The sequence below is a fragment of the Bos indicus genome, chromosome 7, assembly GCF_029378745.1.
Source record: "Bos indicus isolate NIAB-ARS_2022 breed Sahiwal x Tharparkar chromosome 7, NIAB-ARS_B.indTharparkar_mat_pri_1.0, whole genome shotgun sequence".
NCBI classification, from domain to species: domain Eukaryota; kingdom Metazoa; phylum Chordata; class Mammalia; order Artiodactyla; family Bovidae; genus Bos; species Bos indicus.
Genome location: NC_091766.1, coordinates 59363719 through 59388144, shown reverse-complemented (window position 1 = coordinate 59388144; position 24426 = coordinate 59363719). Strand labels below are relative to the sequence as shown.

At 37.9% G+C, this 24426-nt stretch overlaps 2 protein-coding genes across 2 annotated transcripts in view; one reads left to right on the top strand and one right to left on the bottom strand.

The window, feature by feature from the left end:
• Positions 1 to 24426, top strand: part of LOC109561285 (sperm-associated acrosin inhibitor-like) — a 154701-nt gene that overhangs the window by 100937 nt on the left and 29338 nt on the right. The gene's annotated exons all lie outside the window — the stretch shown is intronic.
• On the bottom strand, positions 822 to 15992 carry LOC109561286 (serine peptidase inhibitor Kazal type 13). Its single transcript, XM_019963667.2, has 5 exons — positions 15448 to 15992; positions 14313 to 14414; positions 12377 to 12414; positions 11404 to 11531; positions 822 to 1068 (listed from the first exon to the last, which is right to left on the bottom strand). Exons 2-5 carry the CDS (start codon positions 14380 to 14382, stop codon positions 1020 to 1022), a joined length of 285 nt encoding a protein of 94 aa, XP_019819226.1. The 5' UTR covers positions 14383 to 14414; positions 15448 to 15992; the 3' UTR covers positions 822 to 1019.

Sequence of the window (24426 nt, the reverse complement as noted above, 5' to 3'; positions counted from 1 at the left end):
GGGCCCAAGAGAGCTGAAACTTTATCACCCCAGCTCCAGAGAGCCACCCAGATGGACCCTACTGACCAGGGCACTGGAGACAGGAGGGAGAAGGGTATAAGAGGATAAAGGTCTCGCCTATTAGCAGAGACGGACTGTGTATATACTGAAACGGTGATGAAGAGACTTGTGTGCTCTTTTCTGAACTTTGCTGACTCAGTTCCTCAGAGTGAGTTAGAACAGTGAGGCTGGCATCTAGTGGAAGCAACAGGTACTAGGAACAGAGCACAAAAGTCTAAGAAGAGAGCTCCTCATTTTTCATTTCTCCAGATTCAATATAGTGATTTCATCTCTCTGTATTAGTTGAGATCTTTCAGCCATAAGTGAGAGATTATAGACCAGGTTAAGTAAAAAAAGAAAAGAGAATTTATTGACCAGTGTAATATGAATGATGGGATGGAGTGAGAATTAGGCATGCCTGAGTTGAGGGTCAAATGATAAGCACTCTTTCCCTTTCTCTCAAAAACATGCTTGTTCCCCAAAGCTCTTAACTCTTTTTCTTTCCTTCTATTAATATTCCCTTCTTTTCTACACTACTGAAGGTGGGCTTCATTCATGAATTTGAGGTAGAAATTCTTAAACAATTGTATTCAAGTGTAGGGGGAATATTTTCTGTTTTGTTCATGTCTTTAAGTGAGATTAGCAGGACAGGGACTGACCTTGCAGATAAACCAGCAATTTTGGATAAATTGACTCAAGGGAGTGTTCATAAACATATTTGATAACAGACCCAAGCAAAATGAAAGGTGACTTGAAACAATCAGTACCCAGAGTTGAATACCTCCCTTTTCAGTATTGTGTTTATTTGTAATAAATGTGATACTCAGTTCTCCATTAGTTTTCTTTTGTTTCCAATTTTGTTCCAAATTTGGATGAAGCATAGAGTTCTGTTACTTAATTAATATACATCTTCAAATTTCAAAAGAAATAATTTTCAGAAGTCATGAAAAGAATAAGCAAGTATAACATTCGGTTATCCATTAATCACATTTTCCATACTTTTCAAATTTAATATGAGGACCAAATTCCCTAAAGGAAAGAGAAAAAAATAGAGATTAGTATCATAAAGAAAGAGGGCTTTGCTTCACATTCCTTTCTCTTCCAAATGAAGTCCTGAGAAGGAAAGCTGCTTCTATAATTCCCTTTACCCCATCTCTTTTCCATTTCTGTTCATGATCACCACAGTTGGCACATTCCCCACCCATGTCTTAATTATTCAAAAAATGTTCTGAAGTTGACGGAGGAGTAGGTGGATGTGGAGTACATCTCTCCCCACAAATACATCAGCAATGCACCTTCAGACACAGAAGTGTATGCAGAACACAAGCTGAGAGTGGACAGGAGTACCTGACCAGTGGAAACAAATATATAGAACCACGCAAAACTCAAGATCAAGCCCTGAGCTTTTGGAATGAGACCACTGACTCAAAGACCCTAGACTACCAGAGAACTAACCCTAGGGAGGATCAAATAGTGAGAACTCACACAAAGGAAACCACTTGAATAAAAGACCCAGCATCACCCAACCACCAGTAGCACCCTGTGCATAATGCCTCATCTAAACAACAAACAAACCAAAAATACAAATCCAGTCATCAGCAGGCAGGATTACCACCTCCCTCAGCCTTGCCCATCAGAGGAAAAACAAACAAACAAACAAACAAAAACTAGTACAAATCTCACCCTATATGAAGCTTACACAAACCATTGGACCAACCTTAGGAGGGCAGAAACCAAAAGGAAGAAAGACTTCTACCTTGAATCCTGGGAAAAGGAGACCTCAAACACAATCACTTAAAAAAAGTGAAAAGGCAGAGAAATACTACACAAATGAAGGAACAAACTAGAAACACAGAAGTCCAAATAAACGAAGAGGAAATAGGTAAACTACCTGAAAAAGAATTCAGAATAATGATAGTAAAGATGATCAAAAACCTTGAAAACAGAATGGAGAAAATGAGAGAATTAATCAACAAAGACCTAGAAGAATTAAAGAATAAACATACAGAGACAAACAACACAATTACTGGAATTAAAAATACTCTGCTGCTGCTGCTGCTAAGTCGCTTCAGTCATGTCCAACGCTATGCGACCCCATAGATGGCAGCCCATCAGGCTCCCCCATCCCTGGGATTCTCCAGGCAAGAACACTGGAGTGGGTTGCCATTTCCTTCTCCAATGCATGAAAGTGAAAAGTGAAAGTGAAGTCGCTCAGTCGTGTCTGACTCTTAGCAACCCCATGGACTGCAGCCTACCAGGCTCCTCCATCCATGGGATTTTCCAGGCAAGAGTACTCTAGAAGGAGTCAAAAGCAGAATATCTGAAGCAGAAGAACAAATCAGTGAGCTGGAAGATAAAATGGTGGAAATAACTTCTGAAGAGCAGAATAAAGTAAAAAGAATGAAAAGAACTGAGGATAGTCTCAGAGACCTCTGGGACAATATCAAATGCACCAACATTCGAATTATAGGGGTTCCAGAAGAAGGGGAGAAAAAGAAAGGGTATGAGAAAAATTTTGAAGAGGTTATAATTGAAAATTTCCCCAACATGGAAAAAGGAATGGTCAATCAAGTCCAAGAGGTGCAGAGAGTCCCATACAGGGTAAACCAAAGGAGAAGCACACCAAGACACCTACTAATCAAAGTAACAATGACTAAACACAAATAAAGAATATTAAAAGCAGCAAGGGAAAAGCAACAAGTAACATACAAGGGAAACCCCATATGTTTAACAGCTGATCTTTCAGCAGAAACTCTGCAGGCCAGAAGGGAATGGCAGGATATATTTAAAATACTGAAAGGGAAAAATCTACAACCAAGATTACTGTACCTGGCAAGGATCTCATTCAAAATTGATGGAGGAATAGAAAGCTTTTCAGACAAGCAAAAGTTAAGAGAAGTCAGTACCACCAAACCAGCTTTACAGCAAATGTTAAAGGGACTTAAATATTCAAGAAATACAAGAGAAGAAAAAGATCTACAAAATCAACCCCAAACAATTAAGAAAATGACAATAGGAACATATATATCAATAATTACTCTAAATATAAGTGGATTAAATGCCCAACAGAAAGACATAGACTGGCTGAATGGATACAAAAAGAAGACCCATATATATGCTATCTACAGGAAACCCACTACAGACCTAAAGACACATATAGACTGAAAGTGAGAGGATGGAAAAATATATCCCATGCAAATGGGAAGCAAAAGAAAGCTGGAGTAACAATCCTCATATCAGACAAAATAGATCTTAAAGTAAAGATTACAAGAGATAAGGAAGAATACTACATAATGATCAAGGAATCAGTCCAAGAGGAAAACATAACAATTGTATATATCTATTCACCCAATATAGGAGCACCTTAATACATAAGGGAAACATTAACAGACATAAAAGGAGAAATTGACAATAACACAATAATAGTAGGAGATTTTAACACCCCACTCACACCAATGGACAGATCATCAAAACAGAATATTAATAAGGAAACACAAGTCTTAAATGATACATTAGATGAAACACAAGTCTTAAATGATACATTAGATGAGATGGATCTCATTGATATCTTCAAAACATTCCATCCAAATGCAGAAGAATACACCTTCTTCTCAAGTTCACATGGAACATTCTCCAGGATAGACCACATCTTGGGTCACAAATCAAACCTCAGTAAATTTAAGAAAATTGAAATCGTATCAAGCATCTTCTCTGACCACAATGCTATGAGATTAGATATCAATTACAAGGAAAAAAAAAAACCTGTAAGAAACACAAACACATGGAGATTAAACCATATGTTTCTGAATAACCAACAGATTACTGAAGAAATCAAAAGGGAAATTTAAAAAATTTCTAGAAACAAATGACAATGAAAACATGACAACTTGAAACCTATGGGATGCAGCAAAAGCAGTCCCAGAGGGAAGTTAATAGCAATACAGTCCTACCTCAAGAAACAAGAAAAACATCAAATAGACAACCTAACTTTACACCTAAAACAACTGGAAAAAGAACAACAACAACAACAACAAAAACCCAAAAAATTAGTAGGAGGGAAGAATTCATAAAAATCAGAGCAGAAATAAATGAAAAAGAAATGAAAGAAACAATAGTAAAGATTAATAAAACTAAAAGCTGGTTCTTTGAGAAGATAAAATTGACAAACCTTTAACCAGACTCATCCAAAAAAAGAGAGAGAAGAATCAAATCAACAAAATTAGAAATTAAAAAGGAGAGGTTACAACAGACAATGCAGAGCTCTTGCCTATCCTTCTAAAACTCTTTCAAAAAATTGCAGAGGAAGGAATACTTCCAAACTCATCACCCTCATACCAAAACTAGACAAAAACAACACACAAAAAAGAAAAGTACAGGCCAACATCACTGATGAACATAGATACAAAAATCTTCAACAATATTTTAGCAAACGGTATTCAGCAACACGTCAAAAAGCTCATACATCATGATCAAGTTGGGTTTATTCCATGGATGCAAGGATTCTTCAATATATGCAAATCAATCAATGAGATACACCATATTAACAAATTGAAAGATAAATACCATATGATCATCTCAATAGATGCAGAAAAAGCCTTTGACAAAATTCAGCACCCATTTATGATTGAAACTCTTCCAAAAATGGGCATAGAAGGAACCTACCTCAACATAGTAAAGGCCATATAAGATAAGCCTACAGCAAACATTATTCTCAGTGGTGAAAAACTGAAAGCATTCCCCCTAAGATCAGGAACAAGACAAGGGTGTCCACTTTCACCACTGTTATTCAATGTAGTTCTGGAAGTTCTAGCTACAGCAATCAGAGAATAAAAAGAAATAAATGGAATCCAGATTGGAAAATAAGTAAAGCTCTCACTGTTTGCAGATGACATGATACTGTACATAGAAAACCCTAAAGATAGTATCAGAAAATTACTAGAGCTCATCAGTGAATTTAGCAAAGTTGCAGAATACAAAATCAATACAAAGAAATCACTTGCATTTCTATATAATAACAATGAAAAAGCAGAAAGAGAAATTAAGTAATCAACCCCATTCACCATTGCAACAAAAAGAATAAAATATCTAGGAATAAACTTAGCTCAGGAGACAAAAGAACTGTACACAGAAAATTATAAGACAATAATCAAAGAAATCAAAGATGACATAAACAGATGGAGAGATATTCCATGTTCCTGGGTAAGAAGAATCAATACTGTGAAAATGACTGTACTATCAAATGCCATCTACAGATTCAATGCAATCCCTATCAAATTAACATAGGCATTTTTCACAGAACTAGAACAAAAAATTTCACAATTCATATGGAAACACAAAATACCCTGAATAGCCAGAGCAGTCTTGAAAAAGACGAATGGAGCTGGAAGAATCAACCTTCCTGACTTCAAATTATACGGCAAAGCTACAGTCATCAAGACAGTACGGTCCTGGCACAAAAACAGAAATATAGACCTATGGAACAAGATATAAACAAGAAATAAACCCATGCACACATAGGTACCTTAATTTTGACAAAGGAGGCAAGAATATAAGTGGGGCAAAGATAGCCTCTTCAATAAATGGTGCTGGAAAAACTGGACAGCTACATGTAAAAGAATGAAATTAGAACATTCTCTAATAACTATATTCAAAAATGGGTTAAAGACCTAAATGTAAGCCCAGATACCATAAAACTACAAAGCTTCTAGAGCAAAATATAGGTAGGACAGTCAATGACATAAATCGTACCAGTATGTTTTTGGATCTGTCTTATAATGGAAAGAAAAACAAAAACAAACAAATGGGACCTAATTAAACTTAAAAGGTTTTACACAGCAAAAGAAACCATAATGAAAACAAAAAGGCAACCTAAAGGCTGGGAGAAAATATTTGCAAACGTTGAGACCAACAAGGGATTAATTTCCAAAATATAAAAACAGCTCATCAGCTTAATATAAAAACAAACAAGGAACCCAATCTGGGCAGAAAATCTAAATAGATATTTCTCCAAAGAAGACATGCAGATAGTCTATATACAGAAGAAAAAATACTCAACATTCCTAGTTAAAATAGAAATACAAATCAAAACTACGAATTATCACCTTACATCAGATAGAATGGCTATTATTAAAAATCTACAAATAATAAATGCTAGAGAGGCTGTGGAGAAAAAGAAACCATTCTACACCATTGGTGGGAAAGTAAATTGGTAGAGCCTCTATGGAGACTAATATAGAGGTTCCTTAAAAAACTAAAAAATAGAGTTACCATATGATCCTACAATCCCACTCCTGGGCATATATCTGGATATAACTAATTTGAAGAGACCCAAATACCCCAAGTTTCACTGCAGCACTATTTACAGTAGCCAAGACATGGAGGTAACCTAAATGTCTATCAACAGATAAGTGGATAAAGAAGATGTCGTGTGTGTATGTACACACGCACACACACACACACACACACACAACGGGACTATTACTCAACCATAGCAAATAATGAAATAATGCCATTTGTAGCAACATGGATGGACCTGGAGATGATCATATTAAGTAAATCGGAAAAAGACAAATATCATATGATATCACTTATATGTGGAATCTTAAAAATGATACAAATAAACTTATTTACAAAACAGAAATAGACTCATAGAAGAATAATTGATGCTTTTGAACTGTGGTGTTGGAGAAGACTCTTGAGAGTCCCTTGGACTGCAAGGAGATACAACCAGTCCATCCTGAAGGAGATCAGATCTGGGTTTTCATTGGAAGGACTGAGCTGACTCACTTTAAAAGACCCTGATGCTGGAAAAGATTGAGGGCAGGAGGAGAAGGGGATGACAGAAGATGAGATGGTTGGATGGCATCATTGACTCGATGGACATGGGTTTGGGTGAACTCTGGGAGTTGGTGATGGACAGGGAGGCCTGGTGTGCTGTGGTTCATGGGGTTGCAAAGAGTCGGACACGACTGAGCAACTGAACTGATATGTGGAATCTTAAAAATAATGCAAGTAAATTTATTTACAAAATAGAAATAGACTCACAGACATAGAAAAAGCTTAAGGTTACCAAAAGGGATAGGAGGTTTGGGGAATAAATTAGGAGTTTAGGATTAACATATACATACTAATATATATATAATTATTATTTTATAATACTTTTAATAATATTTATTATAGTATATAATATAATTATATAATAATAATTATTAATTTTGGATTGGTTCCAAATTGGGAAAGGAGTACATCAAGGCTGTATATGGTCACCCTACTTATTTAACTTATATGCTGAGTACATCATGTGAAATGCTGGGCTGATGAAGCACAAGCTGGAATCAAGATTACCGGGAGAAATACAATAACCTCAGATATGCAGATGACACCATCCTTATGGCAGAAAGTGAAGAGGAGCTAAAGAGCCTCTTGATGAAAGTGAAAGAGGAGAGTGAAAAAGCTGGCTTAAAACTCAAGATTCAAAAAAGTAAGATCATGGTATCCGGTTCCATCACTCCATGGCAAATAGATGGGGAAACAATAAAAACAGTGACAGACTATTTTCTTGATCTCCAAAATAACTGCAGATGATGACTACAGCCATGAAATTAAAAGATGCTTGCTCCTTGGAAGAAGAACTATGACCAATCTAGACAGCATATTGAAAAGCAGAGACGTTACTTTGCCAACAGTGGTTTGTCTAGTCAGAGCTATGGTTTTTCTAGTAGTCATGTATGGATGTGAATTGAACTATACAGAAAGCTGAGCAGTGAAGAATTGATTCTTTTGAACTGTGGTGTTGGAGAAGACTCTTGAGAGTCCCTTGGACTGCAAGGAGATCCAATCAGTCCATCCTAAAGGAAATCAGTCCTGAATATTAATTGGAAGAACTGGTGTTGAAGCTGAAACTCCAATACTTTGGGCACCTGATGTGGAGAACTGACTCACTAGAAAGACCCTGATGCTGGGAAAGATAGAAGGCAGGAGGAGAAGGGTACGGCAGAGGATGAGATGGTTGGATGACATCACCGACTCAATGGACATGATTTTGAACAAGCTCTGAGACTTGGTGATGGACAGGGAAGCCTGGTGTGCTGCAGTCCATGGGATCACAAAGAGTCACACACGACTGAGTGACTGAATTGAACTGATATAGAAAATAGATAAACAAGGACCTACTGTTTAGCACTGGTAACTAAACACAGTATCTGGCCTAGAGAATTCCATGGACTGGTATAGTCCATGGGGTCGCATAGAGTTGGACATGACTGAGTGGCTTTCACTTTCACATAATAGAAAGGAATCTGAAAACACACACACACACACACACACACACATATGGGGAGTGGGAGGAAGCTGAGAAAGAAAGGAGGGGAGAAAAATATCTGTGGAAAAAAAAAAGAAATTCTATCCTGTAACTGCCTCTTCCATCAAATGACTCTCCATCCTAATCCCCATATTAGGCTTACATTTGATATATATTTGATTTTATCTCCTGGTTCAGGGGTTGCAAACAATTGTTTGTAGGAGCCAAGCTGGTAATATAAGTAAGTGAGTTGGGCCACCTTCCCACAATAGAGAGAGGTGGGACTGTGGCTTTCTGAAATGCCTGGACTCCATTTGGACGGAGAGTTGCTACTAGATAACTGTTGCTTTTCTTGCAAGTGAAGTCCTAGCTTCACTTTGTATTTTTTAAAATAAATTAGAAATCTGTATTTTTCAGTAAAATCTGATTTTAAAAATACTGTCAACCATAAAAATTTAGTGATACACTGTTCCAGTTAAACAGAAGCAATACTGTTTTCTATTGCCATGAATTTTCTTATGCAATATTTTCTTCTTGGCACATAAGACCACAAATTTATGAAGAGTTGGGGATGTGTTTCATACAATTGTGTTTTCTTGGTAGTTATTATTAGGGCCCTACACTGAGTAGGCTTGTATTCTCCAGTTTTCTTTTTTCTTTTCTTTTTCTGAGGGATTTACATTGTTCTTAAATGGTGGATATCTCTCAGGATTATGATTCCAATTTATCAGAATTTTTCTTCAAAACACTAGCTAAGGGCAAAGACAGCCTTAGTGTTTTGACCTCACTCAAAGAACATCAGGACTGTTCTTTTTGCCCTGAATACAGAAATGGCATAAAGGCCAAGTTTATACATGCAAGTCACAGTGAGAATTAAAACAAATACACAGTCTCCTGTACCATCCCTGCCATTGGCATCAATATTCTCTGGCACACTTATAAAATGGAAAAGAAAGAAAAATGAAAAAGAGAGGGGGAAGGAAAGAATGAAAGAAGGGAGGAAACAAAGAGAGAAAGAGCCAGAATAGATCGGAGGCATGATCTTAGAACTTCTAAAACTTTCTCAAGTCTCCTAGTTGAGGCTGAAGAAAATCTCAAAACCATCTTTGAGAAGTCATTAGGTTGTAGCCCACAACCTAATGTAATGTAGTCATTAGAATCAAGCCCACAATGTAATTCTGTGTCAACCTATTCTAATTTCCAAAAGCCCAGGCCATTCTGGGTAGGTCCTTCTTATGCTGGTCATTGTAGTGGTGTGTACCCAAATACCAGCCAGTATGAAAAAAGCTTATGTGTAAGAACTAAGAAGACACTTCCAAGTTTCTTGCCTAATTAGCCCTGCCTGAGAAAGTGACAACCACCACATTATGTAATTTAATCTTCTACATAGTCCGATAATATTCACGCACTCTCATTCTTCTTTCTTAGAAATCAGTGGTAGATACTTGTTTAATTCACATTTTTCAGTTTCCAATTCTTTCCTTTAAAGTCATCCTCTGAGGCTACTACTTGCTGTGAAGATGAGCCAGTATTACTGTTATTGGACTAATTTCTACACCTTGTTTCCTTCAGTGCTCAGAAATAATTCTCTTGGCATGGTAACATGATGCCAGAAATCCATGAAGTTTCTTCTCAAAGAAAGATAGGGATAAAGAAGTTAGCTCAGCAGACTCAAGATGCTCAAATCAAAGGAAAGTGAAGTCACTCAGTCATGTCCGACTCTTTGTGACCCCACAGACTGTAGCCCACTAGGCTTTTCCGTCCATGGGATTTTCCAAGCAAGAATACTGGAGTGGGTTGCCATTTCCTTCTCCAGAGGATCTTCCTGATACAGGGATTGAACCCAGGTCTCCCACACTATAGGCAGATGCTTTGCTGTCTGAGCCACCAGGAAGTCCTATAAACCCTTGGGATATTCTGCCTAAGAATGACTTTGTAACCTAGGGCCGTAGGCCATGCCAGATAGTTTACCCTCAGGTGAATGTTTTTATTTACCTGTGGTGCTAAGTCACTCTGTATCAGTTTAACTCCTGAGGGGAGGGGGCTGGAGACTAGTAGTTGTCAGTCAGGTAGGTGTTGCCTGTCCCCATTAAAAAGCCTAGACACCAAAGCTTTTGTGGGTTTCCTAGGTTGGCATTACTTTATACAAGTTATGACACATCATAGCTGGGAGAATTTAAGCACTACCTTTGTGACTCCCCTGGTAGAGGACAACTGGAAGATGGTGCTTGATCTCCCAGACTCTACCCAATGAGTTTTCTGCCTTTGCTGATTTTACTCCATATCCTTTCATTGTAATAAACTGTTACCATGCATATAATGGCTTTTCTGACTTCTATAAGTCCTACTAGGGAACCATCAAACTTGAGGGTAGTCTTGGAAACTCCCAACAGAGAGGATCTCGTAGGTTATGAAAGAGTTACTTACAAGACACAACAAGACTGATTTGTAAAAACAATTTCAAATAGAGCTAAAACATATTACAAGGAATATTATTTTTAATCTAAATTTCCCATTGAATTTATTTGAAAGGCAAAAAAAGTTTTAAAAGTTGACTGTCAATTTTTATCCATGTAAGACCACATAACCACTTTGTTACTCATGTGTATATCTACACCTGTGTTTTTGTCTATGTCTGTATCTATGTCTGTATCAGTACCTGTATTTATTTCTTCCAAGCTAAGGTATGGGTGCTATTCATAGGTATGTCACTGTAAGTTGTTAAAGAAAATTTGATTTTTTTTTAAAATGAATTTCTATTTATGCAATCTATAGACTATCTACTAATATAATCTCTGTACAATTCTGCCAAAACATTGTGTAAGCTTTTTATCTTTTGTTTTTAAATGAGTCAACTTTGAATGCTAACTACATTTTTTTAAAAAGACTTTTCTCTTTACTATATGTGTAGTCTATCTCCAGTATTCCAGTCTTTTGTGAGCCAATGGAGGCTATTAAAGAAGAAAAAATCCATGAATCAGCAAATCCAGTTCCTTGCTAAAATTATTGGAAATTTCTGTGAAGAAATATAGAGAGAAAATAATGGTATCTTATTTTGAACTTACCACTGATCAACACAAAGGAAACACTCATTCTTGTAAGTGAGGCCATTTGTCCCACAAACATACGCTGTCACTTCAGGACAGTCTGCATCATAAAGAGGATCCAGTGGGTAATATATTTTACACGGGGGCTGCAAACATCATAAAATATCATATGAATAACTGATCGATTTTACCTCATCCATTTCTGGCCTGTCACTTCTGCCCCACATAAAAGTAATATCAGATGTTACTTGTTAATGGATCTTTTTCAAGATTTCATCTCCTTTGGGCTTTAGTTAGGCAAGTTCCTTTTCTGACTACAAAGTCCTCACCCATTCATCATCTGTTGAAGCCATAAACAGTGTAATAACTCAGTTTAAACCCCAAATGAAAAGTTTTTCTTTAAACTTGGAGTCCCCATGCCAATAACTCAGAAGTTTGTAAGTAGAGATAGGTATGTGAACTCCTAGAATACAGGGGTTTAAATGTAGTTCTTAAGAGTGAGGGTTCTGTATTGAGACTGGGATTAAATTCTGAACATGTGCTTAGCTTCTCAGTTGTATCCAACTCTTTGCGACCCTTTGTACTGTAGCCAGCCAGATTCTTTTGTCCATGGGATTTCCCAGACAAGAATATTGGAGAGGGTTACCATTTCATTCTCCCGGGGCTCTTCCCAATTCAAGGATCAAACCGCGTCTCCTTTGTCTCCTGCATTGCAGGTAGATTCTTGACCCCCTGAGCTATTGTACCACTGTTAAACTTTTTGGCCTTGGTTAAGTGACAGGGATTATTTCATTTAATATTCAGAGATGCATTTTATTATTATAATGCTTATGCTACATGGGGGTAAATTTAAGCCTGACGAAGTTAAGATACATGCCCAAAGTCACACAGAAAACTTCCATTCTACTTTACCACTATGCAGTTTGAGATCCCTCCAAGAGAGTGATCAGATTAAAATCAAAATTCAAAACTGATAGGAATTTAAATTTACCGCAGGCCATTCAGAGTAATCATGTGGTTTGAAGAATTCTGCAAATAAAGAACAGACACAATAGGTTAGTAGTTCTCCATGGAATTTGATTTCACTCACTGAAGTTACTGATTGAATAAAGAAATCTAATGTAATTACTTATTTGCACAAAGTGTAGAAAATAATTTATGGCAATAAAATTTGTAGGTGGTCTGCCTTTGTTAATTACTTCATCCATTTATTTATTCTCTAATTCTTTTTCACAGTCCTGACTTCATTTATAAATGTGCTATGTCATTGAAGAAAGAGTAAAAACTATTTGGGGTTATATGATCTGAACATTAAAAATAAATATTCAAAGATCAAAATATAACACAACTGAATTGCTCTTTAATCTTAACATAGGAAAGACTTTCTGGTAATGGTTCATTGATCTCTGTCCAATAACAGAAAGAACTGGTACACTTTATGACATTCAAATAAAAATAATTTTTTCATGACAACATATAAACTAAAAAATTCTGATAAACTGGAAAAATATTTGCAACACCTATCATAAAGGGATCGTATATACACAGAAACCCTGAAGATAGGGAAATGACACTTAAATTTGTAAAAGATATTCAAATGCAGTATGATAAGAAAAATGCTATAAAACTATATTGAAATACCATCTATTACTGGTGGGAATGCAGATTGGCACAACTTTTATGAAGTGAAATTTGGCAATGTTGAACAAAACTACTTTGCATTCATATCTGATCATGATTCAGGGAATTTACCCTGAAGATAACCTTCCAACAATAGAAAAATATATATGCATAAGATTATTTATTGCAGCATTGTTTTTATTGCAAAATATCGGACACACACTAATTCCCGTACACCTAAAGACTGACTGAATAAACCTTGGTATATTCATCCAATAAAGTTTTATGCAATTGCATAAAAGAATGAGGAAATCCCTGTAAACTGATATGCACTGGTTTTCAAGACATTCTTAAACTGGGAAAAGCAGGATGCAAGTAGGTACCTATACTATGCTATCTTTTATGTAAGAAAGTAGGAAGAATTATAAAATATACGTATGTATATTTGAGCAAGAAGAAACAGAAAAAATAAACTAGAGACTAATAAGTTTGGTTACATAAAGAATAAGGATGGAATTTCAGTAGAAGCTGAAGGGTTTGAAGGTAATGACACTCTTTGAATCTAAACTTTTGTTCATTTTGTTTCATTTTTCTCATGTTCAAAATAATTTTAAATTGCATTTCGATTTTTCTTGACCCATGGGTTATATATAGAAATGTGTTATTTATTTGATTTCAAAATAATGGAGGATTTTCCATAGTAACCCCTTTTCTAATGTGTGTGTGTGTGCTCAGTCACTCAGTCATGTCTGACTCTGTGACCACCATGGACTGTAGCCTGTCGGGCTCCTCTGTTCATGGGATCATCCAGGCAAGTTGCCATTTGCTACTTTAGAGGATCTTCCCAACACAGGGATTGAACCTGTGTCTCCTGCATCTCCTGCTTTGGCAGCAGATTCTTTTACTGCTGAGCTACCAGGGAAGCTCTCCCTTTCCATAGTGCTGTGCTAAGTCACTCAATCATGTCTGATTCTGTGTGGCCCCATGGACTTTAGCCTGCCAGGCTCCTCTGTCCATAAGGATTCTCCAAGCAAAAATATTGGAATGGGTTGCCATGCCCTTCTTCAGGGGATCTTCCCAACCTAGGAATCGAACCCAGGTCTCCCATATTGCAGGCGGAGTCTTTACCATCTGAGCCACCAGGGAAGCCCCCCTTTCCGATAGTGATACCCAATTGATACCCAATTTGTATTATCAAGCCTAAAGGCCTGTGTTTCAGCAAAACTTTCCCCATCCAGTCACAAATGACTTTTTCTTTTTTACAATGAAAAGAAAAAAACAGGTGTTTCTCTTCTAATTTTGCTTACCTGAAAAAACAATATGTGCCAAAGTAGAGGATTCCAGGAAAAATATGGTCATACAGGGAAAGGCAGTCATTTGATCTCACCTAATGCCCTGCTTGGAGAGGCCTGTGGAAATGCTCAAGACAGTTTATTCATCATTTCTTGCACAGCTGTCTTTCCAAACCTAAGATAACCCACTACTCTGAATTGAACTTGATCATGGTGGTCTCAAACTGGCCTAGTCTCTAAGGATTCAGACCTAAGAAGGCTCTTCTGCCCTGAAGAGGGAAAGAAAACCATTAAAATAACTTTTTCCCCCCAGCCAGCAAGCATTGTGTTATTATAATCTGTTTTGACTTGGAAGAGAAATTAGCCTCAAGGCTATCACCAGGACTGACCCCAGGCATGTTACATATAAATGAATTTATCCTACAACATAAAGTAAGGTTAATGAATATGGATACTTTAAGAATTCTGAGAAAAGAGGTATGATCTGAGGACTATCTTGTACAATCAGGACTATGTCACTTTATAATGCACATTGTTTAATTCCTTCCAGTTTTTCCCACACTGAAATGCTCCGTTTCCTAGCTAAGTTTCTTCATCCAGGCCATTTACATGTGCTCAAATACAAAGAATAGATTGAAAATGGAATTGTTGGTCTGGGGATCATAAAAATTGTGTATACCTTTCCTGATAGATGAATCAAGATAGTTGATATTATCATTTTTTTTGATTCATATATAGGTACACATGATTTTGATGACATCTGTCTATCAGTGAGATCCAAGTTCAAATTCTAGCTTCAGCAGTTTTTAGAAGTGTGAGCCTCAGAAAAAGTGTGAACATCATAGGATATTGAGAATATCAACTGATACTAGTATCAATATACATGGAGTTTCTTTTGTAAGAATGGACATATGTAGCCCAGAGAGAAGATAATTTCCAAGTTATTTACACTCAACTTCCTTATGCCCTACTCTATTCATTCTGTCTCTTCTCCAAATTGCAGTTAGTGGGCACATAGGGAAGTAAGGGAGGTCTATATTAGCCTTACAGAGGAAACAAAAGCGGATGCTGGAGGAAAACAAACATAATGACAGAGAAGAGAGAGAGATACCATCACTGACTTAGACTAGGAATCTGAAGAGCTGTTTACCTGAATGGGCTTGCTGCAAAAGTCTACTGTAGTTACCCTGAGGTTACAGCTAGCCTTGAGCAAAGTTACTGTTCTGTGAGTCCATGGCCAGGGGCATGTTGAGCAGAGGAGGCTGGCTCCCTGCTCAGTTGAGCGACCAATTGTTTGGCAAGAACCACCTCCTCTGATGTTTCAGGCTCCAGCAGGCAGGAACACACATGGATGTTCTGTACTTGTGGTTTTTGATTGTGGATCATGAGGACAAGATGACATTTGCAAAGCAGATTAATTACCTACCTCATTCCAGACAATCTGGTTTACATTTTACTAGATACAAGTCTGGTTCTTTTTCCTGGTGTCTGCCTCCAGAGGTCGCTTAGCCCATCCTGCTTCTCAGAAGGTTTATCTGTTTTGTTCTTTCTAGGACAAGATTTCTGACATCAGCCAGGGAAAGTCCAGTATCACAATTAATAATCTCTGCAAAACCTTAGTCTTCTGATGTTTTCATTTGTTTCCCTCCACTCCACCTTAATGTTGGCAAGCATGAAAGTTTGCCATTATGTGGAAAATTTCTCTCTCACACACTTTAAGCTCTCCTAGAGTAGTCAGTGTACCTTCTGCTGTTTGTCTTCCCTTCTCAGTCTGAGTCCCATAAACTGACATTTATATTAGCCCCTTGGCATGACCATATTTTCTTGACATCCTACTCTTGATATTTCCCTCCTTCTTCCAAGCTAGGATAAATTTAGCATCCTGTTTTCCTGTCCCAGACCTTGGCTGTGGAGCAAGTAGAAAAAATTCCATACAATGAACTCTACAATCCTGCCATCATTATTACTCATCCAGGCCCTCTAAACTCCTAAAGAGGCCTCTTATTTAATGTCAGATTGCTACCTATGCCACCCATATCCATACAATTTCCTTTTTTTATCTAATTTTTTTTCAGCAAAACACACCTCCACATTACTTTGAATAGTAAATTTCACCTCTTCTTTACAGAATAGGGAAAACGCAGGATGAACTAGCTCCACTTCCCCCTACCCCCACCCCCAGCCCCTGCCTTATAATTCTGGTAATTTATCATCTACATTTCTGTATTTATCCTTCTTCCCACATCAGCTTACCTAGGGACTTACACATTCATCCATTCCTTTCTTTTTGCCAGTACCTGGCTATGTGTTTTACATTTTCCATCATATTTATTCCTCACAGTAATCACATGAGGTTTACATAGTTCTGCAACTTATAAGGGAAAAGGAAACTGAGGCTGAAAGGACTAAATTCATGTGCTGAAACTAACTACTAACAGTTATGAATGGACAGAGATGGGATTCAAGCACAGGTACCTTTGACTCCAAAGTCCATGTTCCACTACTTTTAAGTTTTCTTTCATTTTAGAGAATGAATTTCCCCTTTAATTTACTGAGACCAGTACCATGAACATCTTGTGTGACACCCTGTGCCTTTCTTGGCAGTATCTTTGCTTCTAACTTCCTCTTTCCACAGTCAGTACTCTTAATCTCTCCACAATACTATCCGTCCCCAACACCACCCTCCCCAAGTAATTAGTTTGCATGCTCTGGGATGGAAAAATTCTATCTTTACCCAATTTTTACCTTGTAACTGCAGTATATTGCAGGGTTTTATTTTTTAAATCAATTAATAAATACACAGTAATATGTACAGAAGGAAGGAAGAAAGAAATCCATCCATTTTTTTAAACTGTGTTCTTAGATATTCTTGGGAATATCATCACAGATATATTTTAGACACACTGTATCTAGTCCACAAAGACATAATCTTACTGGAATTTTTATTAATCACTTAAATTTGGTAAAAGTAACATCTTTATAATAGTTTTTTTTACACTAATATGTTTTATTACAAAAGGTTCAAACAGACACAAAAATATAGAAAATAACATAATGAGCTCATATATACCTATCATATAGATTCAGTAATTATCAAGATCGGCACTTTTGTTTACCTATTCCATTTTTTAGAAAAATTCTAAAACATTATAAAGTGTTCCAGGCTTTGTCATTTCTTCCCTACAACTTCAACTGGCATCTCTCATACAGAGAATTATTTTCTCAAATAATCTTACTGAGATTCACACATTTAACAATTTTACATTGAGTAATTCTTTCATATCATCTGAAATAATGCCTTTTTGTAATCAAATTGCCCTATTACCTCAAACTTGTTTAGAGTTTGAGTAAAAATCCAAAGGAGGTCCACTTGACACTTGTCCCTTACAACTCTTAATGCAGAGCAGTTTCCTTCTCTTCTTGTTTCTCTGTGCCCTTGACTTGTTTGAACTGAGTCAGTTATTTTCATAGACACACATTTTGCATTTGCCACTTAGCTTCCCTGTGATATTTTTTAACTCTTCCTCTGTATCAAAATACACTTCTGAATTGTCAGTTTTCTACTTGTAAATGCCTTTCTTGAACAAGATGAATAAGTTAGGGAATTTCTTGGGGTGAACATAAGCTTTATTTTTCTCGGATGAGCAGAACTAAAATTTAAAAAACATTATTGGATTTTAGTTGATTTACAATGTTGTGCTAAGTTTCAGAGGCATAACAAAGTGATTCAGTTATACATATACATGTATTTATTCTTTTCCAAATTCTTTTCTTATATAGGCTTTTTACAGACTATTGAGTAGACTTCACTGTGCTATACAGTAAGTCCCTGTTGGTTATCCATCTTATATATAGTAGTCTGTATGTGTTAATCCCAACATCCTAATTTATCCCTGTCCATCCATGTTGCCCCTCTGGTAGATATAAGTCTGTTTTGAAATTTGTGAGTCTGTTTCTGGTTTGTAAAGAAGTTCATTTGTATGATTCTTTAAAAATTAGATTTCACATGTGAGTGATATGTCTTTCAGTTCAGCCACTCAGTTGTGTCCGACTCTTTGCGACACCATGAATCGCAGCATGCCAGGCCTCCCTGTCCATCACCATCTCCTGGAGTTCACTCAAACTCACGTCCATTGAGTTGGTAATACCATCCAGCCATCTCATCCTCTGTCGTCCCCTTCTCCTCCTGCCCCCAATCCTTCCCAGCATCAGAGTCTTTACCAATGAGTCAACTCTTCGCATGAGGTGGCCAGAGTATTGGAGTTTCAGCTTTAGCATCAGTCCTTCCAATGAACACCCAGGACTGATCTCCTTTAGAATGGACTGGTTGGATCTCCTTGCAGTCCAAGGGACTCTCAAGAGTCTTCTCCAACACCACAGTTCAAAAGCATCAATTCTTCAGCACTCAGCTTTCTTCACAGTCCAACTCTCACATCCATACATGATGACTGGAAAAACCATAGCCTTGACTAGACGGATCTTTGTTGGCAAAGTAATGTCTCTGCTTTTTAATATGCTATCTAGGTTGGTTTGGAGAAGGCAATGACACCCCACTCCAGTACTCTTGCCTGGAAAGTCCCATGGATGGAGAAGCCTGGTGGCTTGTGGTGCATGGAGTCACTAGGAGTCGGACATGACTGAGCAACTTCACTTTCACTTTTCAGCTTCATGCATTGGAGAAGGAAATGACAACCCACTCCAGTGTTCTTGCCTGGAGAATCCCAGGAACGGGGGAGCCTGGTGGGCTGCCGTCTATGGGGTTGCACAGAGTCAGACACGACTGAAGTGACTTAGCTAGGTTGGTTATAACTTTTCGTCCAAGGAGTAAGCGTCTTTTAATTTCATGGCTGCAATCACCATCTGCAGTGATTTTGGAGCCCAGAAAAATAAAGTCTGACACTGTTTCCACTGTTTCCACATCTATTTCCCATGAAGTGGTGGGACCAGATGCCATGATCTTAGTTTTCTGAATGTTGAGCTTTAAGCCAACTTTTTCACTCTCTTCTTTCACTTTCGTCAAGAGGCTTTTCAGTTCCTCTTCACTTTCTGCCATTCATTTAGCTAATAATATGTTGGTCCATCCATGTTGCTGCAAATGGCATTAGTTCATTCTTTTTTATGACTGAGTAATACTCCATAGTATATTTGTAATAGCTTAGCTTACAGTGAATGGTGCCAGTATCTGTAGTCTCTGAAGGAGAAAATTTCACTCCAGTATCCAAAATATGTGGTCTCAGTAACTCAGAGCTTTGTGTAATAAGCTTTTATTAGAGTGAAAAGTCGGAGAAGGCAGTGGCACCCCACTCCAGTACTCTTGCCTGGAAAATCCCATGGGCGGAGGAGCCTGGTAGGCTGCAGTCCATGGGGTCGATAAGAGTCGAACACGACTGAGCGACTTCATTTTCACTTTTCACTTTCATGCATTGGAGAAGGAAATGGCAGCCCACTCTAGGGTTCTTGCCTGGAGAGTCCCAGGGATGGCAGACCCTGGTGGGCTGCCATCTATGGGGTCACACAAAGTCAGACACGACTGAAGTGACTTAGCAGTAGCAGTAGTAGAGTGAAAAGTATAGAGGAAGCCTCCAGCAAAAGACACTGGCAGTGGGTAAGAGAGTACCTACCTCACTAGTTTAAACAGGGCATTATATGCTTTTCAACTGGCTGCTGAGGACAGATAAAAAGAATGCCTCAAGGTTGTTAAAGTTCCACTAGACCCTTTCCCACAGCATACATCCTGAGATAACTTTGACACATATTAGCCAGGGATAACAGGTTCCAGGCAACTTCTCTGGACAAGATGTACTGTTGCTGTGTAATTAGGGGTACAAGTCTTGAGAAACAGATTCCCAGGCAAGATTTGATACAATTATAATCATTAACATAGAGACATAGAGCCTAAAAAAAGCATTCCCACAAGCAAGATATATTATACTTAAAGAAAGGCCAGTTTTCAAATGAAATATATTGTTACAAAATTTACACAGAGCTTTTTTTTTTTTTTCTTTTAAATAAGCATGTCCTTGAGCAAGAGAGTTCCAGAAAAACATCCATTTCTGTTTTATTGACTATGCCAAAGCCTTTGACTGTGTGGATCACAACAAACTGTGGAAAATTCTGAAAGAGATGGGAATACCAGACCACCTGACCTGCCTCTTAAGAAACCTGTATGCAGGTTAGGAAGCAACAGTTAGAACTGGACATGGAACAACATACTGGTTCCAAATAGAAAAAGAGTATGTTAAAGCTGTATATTGTCAGCCTGCTTATTTAACTTCTATGCAGAGTACATCATGAGAAACGCTGGACTGGAAGAAGCACAAGCTGGAATCATGATTGCCGGGAGAAATATCAATAACCTCAGATACGCAGATGATACCATGATTATGGCAGAAAGTGAAGAAGAACTAAAGAGCCTCTTGATGAAAATGAAAGAGGAGAGTGAAAATGTTGACTTAAAGCTCAACATTCAGAAAACTCAGATCATGGCATTTGGTCCTATCAAACAAAGGTAGTGGAGGTGATGGAATTCCATTTGAGCTTTTTCCAGTCCTGAAAGATGATGCTGTGTTGTGAAAGTGCTGCACTCAATATGCAAGCAAATTTGAAAAACTCAGCAGTGGCCACAGGACTGGAAAAGGTCAGTTTTCATTCCAATTCCAAATAAAGGCAATGCCAAAGAATGCTCAAACTATCGCACAATTGCACTCATCTCACATGCTAGCAAAGTAATGCTTAAAATTCTCCAGGCCAGGCTTCAGCAATACGTGAACCATGAACTTCCAGATGTTCAAGCTGGTTTTAGAAAAGGCAGAGGAACCAGAGATTAAATTGCCAACACTGAATCATCAAAAAAGCAAGAGAATTCCAGAAAAACATCTATTTCTGCTTTATTGACTATGCCAAAGCCTTTGACTGTGTGGATCACAATAAACTGTGGAAAATTCTTCAAGAGATGGGAGTACCAGACCACCTGATGTGCCTCTTGAGAAACTTGTATGCAGGTCAGGAAGCAACAGTTAGAACTGGACATGGAACAACAGAATGGTTCCAAATAGGAAAAGGAGCACATCAAGGCTTTATATTGTCACCCTGCTTATTTAACTTCTATGCAGAGTACATCATGAGAATTGCTGGGCTGGAAGAAGCACAAGCTGGAATCAAGATTGCCAGGAGAAATATCAATAACCTCAGATATGCAGATGACACCAAGCTTATGGCAGAAAGTGAAGAACTAAGAGCCTCTTGATGAAAGTGAAAGAGGATTGTGAAAAAGTTGGCTTAAAACTCAACATTCAGAAAACTAAGATCGTGGCATCTGGTCCCATCACTTCATGGCAAATAGATGGGAAAACAGTGAAAACAGTGGCTGTTTTATTTTTCTGGGCTCCAAATCACTGCAGATGGTGATGCAGCCATGAAATTAAAAGATGCTTACTCCTTGGAAGGAAAGTTATGACCAACCTAGACAGCATATTGAAAAGCAGAGACATTACTTTGCCAACAAAGGTCCATCTAGTCAAGGCTATGTTTTTCCAGTGGTCATGCATAGATGTGAGAGTTGGACTATAAAGAAAGCTGAGCGCAGAAGTATTGATGCTTTTGAACTGTGGTGTTGGAGAAGACTCTTGAGAGTCCCTTGGACTGCAAGGAGATCCAACCAGTGCATCCTAAAGGAAATCAGTCCTGGGTGTTCATTGGTAGGAGTGATGTTGAAGCTGAAACTCCCAATTCTTTGGCTACCTGATGCGAAGGGCTGACTCATTTGAAAAGATCCTGATGCTGCGTCAGATTGAGGGCAGGGGGAGAAGGGGATGACAGAGAGAGATGGTTGGATGGCATCACCAACTCAATGGACATGGGTTTGGGTGAACTCCTCAGTTGGTGATGGACAGGGAGGTCTGGCGTGCAGTGGTTCATGGGGTCACAAAGAGTCGGGCATGCCTGAGCGACTGAACTGAACTCCTTGGAAGGAAAGTTATGACTAACCTAGACAACATATTAAAAAGCAGAGGCATTACTTTGTCCACAAAGGTCCATCTAGTCAAGGCTATGGTTTTTCCAGTATTCATGTGTAGATGTGAGAGTTGGACTGTAAAGAAAGCTGAGCACAAAAGAATTGATGCTTCTGAACTGTGGTGTTGGAGAAGACTCTTGAGAATCCCTTGGACAGCAAGGAGATCCAACCAATCCATCCTAAAGGAGATCTCTCCTGGGTGTCATTGGAAGGACTGATGTTGAAGCTGAAACTCCAATATTTTGGCCACCTGATGAGAAGAGCTGACTCATATGAAAAGACCCTGATGTTGGGAAAGATTGAAGGCAGGAAGAGAGGGGAATGACAGAGGATGAAATGGTTGGATGGCATCACAGACTCAATGGACATGAGTTTGGATGATGATGGAGTTAATGATGGACAGGGAGGCCTGGCGTGCTGAGGTTCATGGGTTCGCAAGGATTTGGACACGACTGAGTGACTGAACTGAACTGAGCAATTACAGGGCCTAGGTGACTAAGACAAAAGAAATGAAGAAAAGTGTTTGCCTCCTCTTCCTTCTTGTGGGTCCCTGGACTCCCTACCAAACTGCCTAACTGTAACTTTCTCATATGTACTGGACTTTATTCATTACTCTGTTGATGGATATTTAGGTTGTTTCCATGTCTTGGCTATTGTAAATAGTGCTGCAATGAACATCTTGAACATCTCAGGGTACATTTATCTTTTCAAATTATGGTTTTCTCCAGATGTATGCCCAGGAGTAAGATTGCTGGAGAATTTGGAGTTCTATTTTTAGGTTTTTAAGCAGCCTCCGTTTGTTCTCCACAGTGATTGTACTGATTCACGTTCCCACCAACCGTGCATTTGTTGTTTTGTAGACTTTTTGATGATGGTCATTCTGATTGGTGTGAAGTGATACCTCATTCTAGTTTTGATTTGCATTTCTCTGATAATTAGTGATGTTGAGCTTTTTTTTTTTTTATGTCCTATTTTGGCCATTTATATGTCTTCTTTGGAGAAATGTCTGTTTAGACCTTCTGCCCATTAAAAAAATTTTTTTGGAAGGGGAGATATTGAGCTACATAAGCTGTTTGTATATTTTGGACATTAATCCCTTGTTACTTGTTTCATTTGCAAATATTTTCTCCCATTCTGTGATTGTCTTTGCACTTCTGTATGGTTTCATTTGCTGTGCAGAAGCTTTTAGGTTTAATTTGACCCCCTTTGTTAATTTTTGTTTTTATTTTCATTAATCTAGGAGGTAGATCAAAAAAGATATTGCTAAGATTTATATCAAAGAATACCATATGTAAAATAAATAGCCAATGGGAATTTGCTGTATGGCTCAGGAAACTCAAACAGGGACCCTGTATCAACCTAGAAGGGTGGATAGGGAGGGAGATGGGAGGGAGGTTCAAAAGGGAGGGGATATACGTATACCTATGGCTGATTCATGTTGAGGTTTGTCAGAAAACAGCAAAATTCTGTAAAGCAATTATCCTTCAATAAAAAATAAATAAATTTAAAAATAAGAGTGTTCTGCCTATGTTTTTCTGTAAGAGTTTTATAGCATCTGATCTTACATTTTGGTCTTTCATTCTTTTTGAGTTTATTTTTGTGAATGGTGTTAGAAAATTTTCTAGTTTCATTCTTTTACATGTAGCTGTCCAGTTTTCCCAGCACCCCTTATTGAAGAGACTGTTTTTTATATATTGTATATTCTTGCCTCCTTTGTCATAGATTAATTGACCATAAGTGCATGGATTTGTTTCTGGGCTTCCTATCCTGTCCCACTGATCTATATTTCTGTTTGTGTGCCAGTACCATGCTGTTTTATTACTGTAGCTTTGTAGTATATTCTGAAGCCAGGAAGTCAGAGTCTTGTGTCTCCGTACAAATTATAGTTTTTTTGTCTTAGTTCACTGAAAAATGTCATTGGTAATTTGATGGAGATTGCACTGAATCTATAGATTGACTTAGGTAGTATAATCATTTTGACAATATTGATTCTTTTAATCCAGGAACATGGTATATCATTCCATCTGTTGAGTCATCTTAGATTTCTTTCATGAGCATTGTATTGTTTTCAGAGTACCAGTCTTTTGTCTCCTTAAGCAGGTCTATTCCTAGGTA

Coding starts and splice junctions, on each gene's coding strand:
- LOC109561286 (XM_019963667.2), bottom strand. CDS start 14,382: ATGACTGCCTTTCCCTGTATGACCATATTTTTCCTGGAATCCTCTACT. Junction 11,532..12,376: donor ATTACTCTGAATGGCCTGCG/GTAAATTTAAAT, acceptor TGATGTTTGCAG/CCCCCGTGTAAAATATATTA. Junction 1,069..11,403: donor TTCCTTTGTGTTGATCAGTG/GTAAGTTCAAAA, acceptor TCTTTCCTTTAG/GGAATTTGGTCCTCATATTA.